The 8158-nt window shown below is 34.1% G+C and overlaps 1 protein-coding gene across 1 annotated transcript; it reads right to left on the reverse strand.

Annotated features, from left to right (window-relative positions):
- Window positions 1-431: 431 nt before the first annotated feature.
- LOC113175064 (olfactory receptor 4C46-like) lies at window positions 432-1370 on the reverse strand. Its single transcript, XM_026379228.2, has one exon. It carries the CDS (start codon window positions 1368-1370, stop codon window positions 432-434), a length of 939 nt encoding a protein of 312 aa, XP_026235013.2.
- Between the last annotated feature and the right edge of the window lie 6788 nt (window positions 1371-8158).

Genomic DNA, 8158 nt, shown 5'->3' on the forward strand with positions numbered 1-8158 from the left:
AATATCAATACATTTGCCATTTCCTTTTTTAAAAAGGTTTTTTCATTTGTAGATGGGCCCAATACCTTTATTTTATTTATTTATTTTTATGTGGTGCTGAGGATTGAACCCAATGTCTCATGCTTGATAAGCAAGTGCTCTATCACTAAGCTTCAGCCCTGCTATTTCCTTTTTAATGAGGATAAAAGCCTATGAATCCATACACTGCATGACTAGTAAAACTAAATCGAAATTTGGTAGAATTTCCCAAGTGTGCAGAATAGTCCTAGGATAGACATTCTCTCTTTTCTTGGACCCATTTCTGTTCCCCTCAATACTTAGCTATGAGTTAAAGTAGGCAATGTTTTACTTTATCCTGTAAATATTTCTTGCATCTGTAACGTCCTTTTGATTCTTGCCTCGGCTGAATCAGTATTGAGCACCAGGAACATCTATTTGTCATCAGCAATATCTTTCCACCCACATAATTTTATGATGGCAATTTTCATCTGTGCATTTCTCAAGGTGTAAATTAAAGGATTTAACAATGGAGTTATGATTGTATAGAAAACAGCAACTGCTTTATCAATGGGTAAATTAGCTGCAGGTCTCATGTATACAAATATGCAGGGAACAAAGAACAGGACAACCACTGTGATGTGGGAGACACAGGTGGACAAGGCCTTGCGCCTACCCTCCAGGCTGTGGGTCCTCAGGGAGCGCAGGATGACCACATAGGAGATTAGCAGCAGGAGGAAGTTTAACAGGCAGATGAATCCACTGTTGGCAGCAACAAAGAGCCCCAGAGTGCGGGTATCAGTGCAGGCCAGATTGAGCAAAGGGTTCAGGTCACACATAAAGTGATCGATGACATTAGGGCCACAGAAGGGTAGTCGGAAGATGAAGAGGATCTGGATGGTTGCATGGAGAAAGCCTCCCACCCACACTATTCCTACTAGCAGGCCGCATACCCTTCTATTCATGATGGTTGTATAGTGCAAAGGCTTACAGATGGCCACATAGCGGTCATAGGCCATCACAGTAAGCAGGATGCCCTCTGCACCTCCAAAGAAATGTTCCCCAAAGATTTGAGTCATACATCCATTGAATAGGATGGTCTTCTTTTCATGGAGTGAATCTATGACCAGTTTAGGGGTATTGACAGAAGAATAGCAGGCATCAATAAAGGAGAGATAGGCCAAGAAAAAGTACATAGGAGACCCCAACAATGGGCTTGCAGTAATGGTAACTACAATGAGCACATTTCCTACCACAGAGATGATGTAGATGAGCAAAAATACAGCAAATATAATTTTCTGCATCTTTGGGTTCTCTGTAAGTCCTAGTAGAATAAACTCTGTCACGTTGCTCCTATTCTCCATGTACTTCATGTGAAAATTAATTACATTTTCTGAAAAAAAGTTATCAAAGCAATCTTAAAATTTACTGCACTTCATCATTCTGTTAAATAATAAATGCTTGGATTCTACTGAATACCAATAGTTTTTTCTTGAGATGAAAATAAACATTGATCATGGCATTAACACAATGATAATTATAATAATAGCATATTAATCTTATACCATTAATAGTTATAATGATAATATGAACTAAACTTATTAAAAGGTAGAATATTTTAAATGTTTTTGCTGACATTTGCTGATTTAATGTTTAATACAAATTCAATTAACAACTACTATCATTTTATGCTTAACTTGACATATTAGAAAATAGAAACAGAGAAATTTAATAACACATCTAAAATCAAGCAGTTGACAAAAGTCTTAGTGGAACTTAGATTAGATAATTCTTAATTTTTTTCCTCCATATTCTTAACCTAGATCATATACCATTGTGTGATAATAAGTGATTTTGAATTCGTAATCTCCATTTTATACGACCATTATATTTATAATTACTTTACCACTACATCAGTGAAATATTTTTATGAAGCAATTTCATCAACAGTCACACTGATACCTACATAGGTAATGACATCTTTGATATCCCAGATATTAGGAAAAGTGCAGTTTCACATGCATTAAAGTCTCCTTTATCTTGGTCTCTCCCTCAGTCTCAGCTCTTTCTTCTTCACACTCCTCCAAAGCATGGGAACCTGACTCTGGCAAGATGTTTAAATTGACAATGGTAGTTGAGTACATCAGATTTAGAATCAGAAGCACATTGGGTTAGAATCACGGTGTTTTCCACTCCACTTCTTTTACTTGTGGTTTATTTCCTGGCACCTCACATCCTTGTTTCCTCATTTATAAAATGAGAATGATAGTATCACATTATGGTTTGTTATGAAAATTGATCAAAAGAGCATATATATGAACACTCACCACAGAGCAGCAGATGCACATAGGAATTTCACTTATATGAACAGGTTTATGCCTAGGAGATAAGAAGAATTGATGGTAGAGCAATAAACGGAAATATTCAACCATGGAATAAGTTCCAGGAGAATCATTTCCAATATTGATCTCACAGAAACCACAGACACTGATGTCATCCACAGGAGGAAGAATTCTCCATGTTTGCACTTGGACTAATCAGCTACTTGATGCCATTTAATATTCATATTTATGTCTTGTGTGTATGAAGTATATTTAAATTTTTAAATCCTATGACTAGTCTTCTTTTTGCTTAATTACTGAATTTACTAGAATTCATTTATATTGGTTCAACAAATATTTTGTGAGGAACTTCCATGTACCAGATCCTACTGGGGGGGAAATAAATCTTTTCTCCTGAAGAGCTAATATTTCCATGAGTGTGAATTCCTAAGCAGTTACACCTAAAGAGTTAGTACTGCATGTTGTATTATCTCTACAATTCTTGATACATAGTCTTCCAAAGAAATTCACTACTTTATTGGCTGTAATCTTAAATTTCCCCTGGCTAGCACCTCTTACACAGTCAAAACTTGTTTAAATATAATATTTTTGTTTTTCATCCTAGAACTCTGCTATATTGTCATTTCAACATATATTTGCCAAAATCTATTTCTCCATTGTCACGAATAACCAATTGCTAAAATATTTAATTCATTTTAAATTTACTTGTCTTCCCCAAACTGAAAACATTCTATTGGTGTTAACTTTGAATTGTTTTTTTTTAAATTTGTATAGACAAATGAGAAGTGCAAGTGCATAACAAATATTTGGAAAAAAAACATTTAATACCTTTAGCAATCATGGAAATGGAAATCAACGCTACATTGAGATTTCATCTCACTCTAGTTAGAATGGTGAAGCCTACAAGTAACAACGATGGTAAAGGTGTAGGGAGGAAAGAAACACTAATACAGTGTTGGTAGGATCATAAATTTATACAACCCCTATGTAAAACAGTATGGAGGTTCCTCAAAAGACTAAAAAGGCAGCCATTATTTGACCCAGCTTTACTACTTCTTGGTACTTATCTAAAAGAATTAAAGTCAATATATGACAGAAATACATAATATCAATGTTTATAGCGGTGCAATTGACTATGGACAAGTTGTAGAACCAGCCTAAGTGTCTGTCAAAAGATGAGTGGATAAAGAAAAAGAAGTAAATGTACACAGTGGAGTTTTATGCAGCCTAATGAAGAATAAAATTATATCATTTGCAGGAAAATGCATGGAATGGAGAACATCATGATAAATGAAATAAGCCAGACTCTGTCAGGTTTCCTGTGTTCTCTTTTGAACATGGAAATTGGAGAGAAAAATATGACAAACAGGACCTCATGAAAATAGAAGGGAGACTAGCAGAATTGAGGAAGGGGGTTGGAGTGAGAGGCAAAGGGAAGGGGGAGTTAATAGGGAATGAAATTGATCAAATCATGTTATATGCATGTTCATATATGTCTATAATGTATTATGTCTGATGATAATACATCAATAAAAATTAGAAAAACAGAAGTTAACACTTATTATTTGTCTTGATTATTAAACATGTGTTTCAGAGAAAGCATGGTGTCTCATGTCAAGAGAGAATTTGTCCTACAAATTGCTTAATCTCTGTAAGCCTCAAATTTTTCAGCTGCAAACTAGGTTAATGATATTTACCAACTATACTTTGAAGAATTGGGGTGAGGACAAAAGATGCTATGATTATGTTTGAAGTGTTGAACTGTAATTATTACTGTACATAGAAAGTAACCATCTTTAATCAGCATCAGCACCACTGAAAACCTTACCTTAGTCATATTAAAAGATCCTAATGATGTTTGGGGGCATTCAGAAACAATCTCGTCTCAAATTGACCTCATCTTGGAATTAAAAATTTTCAATATTAAAGCTATACTTCTTCAGAAAGAGCTTGTTCAAACACATCAAAATTGGGTCTAGGGATGTAGTTTCAGTTGGAAGATTGCTCACCTACCATGCACAAGACCCTGAGTTTAATTCCAACACACCAAAAGAAGGAAAAACCAAGAAATTTCAATATTAAATTAATTACTGTTAAGAAATTGTATTAAACATGTTCCTTTTCTTACATATCAATTACCAAAGTAAAGTTGCCTGAAAAAAAAAATGAAAACATTCTTAAGAGTGTAAATATTCCCATCTAGTTTAGTACTGAAAAGCTTCTTCACAGAAAATCTGGGATTTCAATTAAAATGGACTTACTTGAAACACATGAAGAATGGTTCCTATATATGGCTCCTGTCCTGCAGAGCAAGAAGAACACAGTATGGAGGAATCAGATGGAAATGGATCACTCTTCCCATGGCTTAATTTTGCTATGGATGTTTGAATAACAAAACATTTCACCTTGTGCCACATAGATATTTAAAGAGGTTTCCATAAAGGTTGAGGGAGCTTGTTCTGTTTCTGCTGCCTTCTCTCCCAGGAATTAATTATCCCCTTTGATGAAAAGATTTTCTTCAAAATTGGTATTCTGGAGAGAGATGTTTGGAAAAAATCCTATTCTTGAATGGGGAATTATATTCCCTACAGTTGTAACCTAAACCTTTCTCTAACTGAACCTGTGTTGGTAGAAAATCTGGTGCCATATGAAGAGCAAGGTGTAGTAAATCAAGTGGGTGGACCTTTGCTATACTTTTCCTGTTAATTCACTAATCAGAATGGGCTTCTGTTTCCTTTTTGAAATCGATATTGCAACTTTTCTAAAAAACCACTAACGCTTGCTTGAGAGCCAGAGAAAGTGAGGGCAAATAATTTACGGCAGTCCTTTTGTTCATTTATTTACCATTTTAAAATACTTAATTGACAGACTGTATATTCAAGGTGTACAATGTGATGATTTGATTTGATATATGCGCACATTGTATAACGATTACAAATTAACACCTATCACCACTGATGATGTACATTACATCCCCAGAAATTTTTGACCTTAAAACTGAAAGATTATACTCTTTTTAAAAAAAAAATGGAATATTTTTAGATTGTACTGTTTCTTTTAAAAAATAAATAATTTTACTTCTAATCCCTCCCAGGGAGTCACGTTCTAGCATATTCCCATTTCCTATAATGATCACAAACACAAAGTGACATTCTCGATCTCCCAAGTGACCCATGCAGTTCCTTCTAACACCCTAGAAATATTGTATTGTTAGATCAACATGCTCCTGTTCCTTCACCCCATCCCTTGGCAACCATGATTCTCCTCTCTGAGTTTGACTATTTTAAATTCCCAATGTAAGTGAGATACAGTATTTGTTTTTCTGATTCTAGCACATTTTATTTAACACAAATGTCCTCCAGGTTCTTCTGTGTGGTTACAAATGGAGGAATCATGTATATTCATCCACCAAAGGAAACAGGTTTTTCCATGTTTGGGCTATTGTGTATAAAAAATAGGGGTGTAGATATCTCTCCTTGAGATTCTGATTTAATTTCCTTCTCACATACCTAGACGTGGTATTGTGGGGTCTTATGCAAGTTCTCTTCTTAATTTTCTGAGGAACCACAGTAATGCTTCCCATTACAGTTTTTTCTAATTTAAATTGCCACCAAAAGGGTACAGGAACTCTCTTTTCTGCATACACTTGCCAAGACTTGTTATCCCTAAACCTTTTGATAATGGCCAATCTAACATGTATAAAGTAATATCTCAATGTGGTTTTGACTTGAATTTCTGTGATAATTAGTGATGTTCACTAATATATCTCATTGTCATTTGTATGACTTTATTTGATAAATGTCTACTCAGGGTCTTCTCCCATTTTAAGTCAAATTATTTATTTATTTATTTATTTATTTATTTATTTATTTGCTATATGGTTGTGTGAGTTCCTTAGATATTTTGTATATAACTTCTTCTCAGGTGCACGGTTTGTAAATATTTCTTCCATTCTTTATTTTGGCTTTTAATTTTGTTGTTTCCTTTGCTATATGGAAACTTTCTACTTTGATATAGTCATAATTGCTTATTTTAGATTTTTTGTTGTCTGTGTCTTATCTAAAAAAAAAACAATATTAAGACCCATGTCAAAGAGTTTCTCTCATATGTATTCTTCTAGGAGGTTCACATTTAAATCTTGAAACCATTTTGAGCTTATTTTTGTATATGGTATAAAATGGAAATACAATTTCTTTTTTTCTCCATGTGGATATCCAGCTTTTCCAACACCACTTATTGAAGAATTTCCTTTCCCTAATTTGTATTCCTGGTGTTATTATCCAAGTTTAGTTGACCATGTGTGCACAAGTTTGTGTGTGCATTCTCTGTTCTTTTAAATTGGTTTGTCTGTTTTTATGTCAGTAGCATGTTATTTTGAGTACTACAGCTTCAAAATGTAGTTTAAAATCAGTTAGTATTATGCTTCCTGGTTTGATTTTCTTTCTCAAGATCACTTTGGCCATTCGTGGTCTTTCATGGTTCCAAGAGGGTTTTAGGATTGTTTATTCTATTTATGTGAAAAATGCCACTGAGATTTTGATAGAAATTATGTTGGATCTGTGGATAACTTGGGGTGGTGCAAATATCTTAATAGTATTATTTTTTTTCTAGTCTATGGGCATGTGCTATTTTTTTACACTTATTTTTGTTGGTTTTAATACTTTTTATCATTTATAGATTTTGGTGCTTGTTTTAGTCAGCTTTTTCATTACTGGGACTAAAAGACCCACTAGAAAAATGGAGGAGGAGGAAAAGTTTATTTGAGAGCTCATGGTTCCAGATGTCTCACTCCATATGTAGCCAGCTCCATCACAGTGCAAGAAAATGGTAGAGAGAAGCAGCTCACATGATGATCAGGAAGGAGAGAGAGAGAGAGAGAGAGAGAGAGAGAGAGAGAGAGAGAGAGAGATAGATTGAAATTCTACTCACCAAATATATATTCCAAAGCCACATCCCCAATTCCCACCTCCTCCAACCACATCCCATTTCTTCAGTTGCCACTCAGTTAATCCTTATCCATGGATTAATTCACTGAATGGGTTAAGACTTTCACGACCCAATTGTTTCTCCTCTGAACCTTCTTGCATTGTGTCACATGTGAGTTTGGGGGGGACATCTCACATCCAAACCATAACAGTGCTCATTTTCACTTTCTTAGTTAAATTTATTTTAAAATATTTTATTATTTTGATGCTTTTGTAACCAGTTGGGATAGTTTCTATAATTTATCTTATGGTAATTGTTAGTATATAGAAATAAAACTTGTTTGGGGATATGTTGATTTTGTATCATGCAACTTTACTGAATTTGTTTATTAGTTCTAACAGGATTGTTTTGGTGGAGTTTGGGAGTTTTATGTTTTCTGCAAACAGACTGATTTTGATTTCTGATTTGTAGGCCTTTTATCTCTTTTTCTTTTCTAATTTTTCTGGTTGGAATTCTAGTACTATGTTGACTGGGTTTGGCTAGAATGGCACATTCTCCATTGCTTTTACAGTTTTCTATAAATTTAGATGTGTTATAAATTTAGTTGCAATTGATTCTATATTTTACCTTTTTTGGTTGCTTTAAAAATGTTTAGCCTCATCTCAAAACTCCAGTTTCAGGTTTATTTAACCTTCAAAACAATGAAATATATTATTAGTCCCATTCTGAAGATGAGAAAACTGAGGCTCAGAAAGATTAAGTAGCTTATTTCAAAGTAAGAGAACATTTATGACAGTTTAGATTAAAGGTAGCTGTTAAGTTCTAAACTGTATTTGTTCAAATGTAGGTCAATTATAACTAGTTTCTCACTTGTTCAATACATTTAGTAACTT

Source organism: Urocitellus parryii, chromosome 4 (assembly GCF_045843805.1).
Source record: "Urocitellus parryii isolate mUroPar1 chromosome 4, mUroPar1.hap1, whole genome shotgun sequence".
Taxonomy (NCBI): domain Eukaryota; kingdom Metazoa; phylum Chordata; class Mammalia; order Rodentia; family Sciuridae; genus Urocitellus; species Urocitellus parryii.

What these genes read in the sequence shown, in the direction of transcription:
- LOC113175064 (XM_026379228.2), bottom strand. Translation starts at nt 1,370, where the DNA reads ATGAAGTACATGGAGAATAGGAGCAACGTGACAGAGTTTATTCTACTA.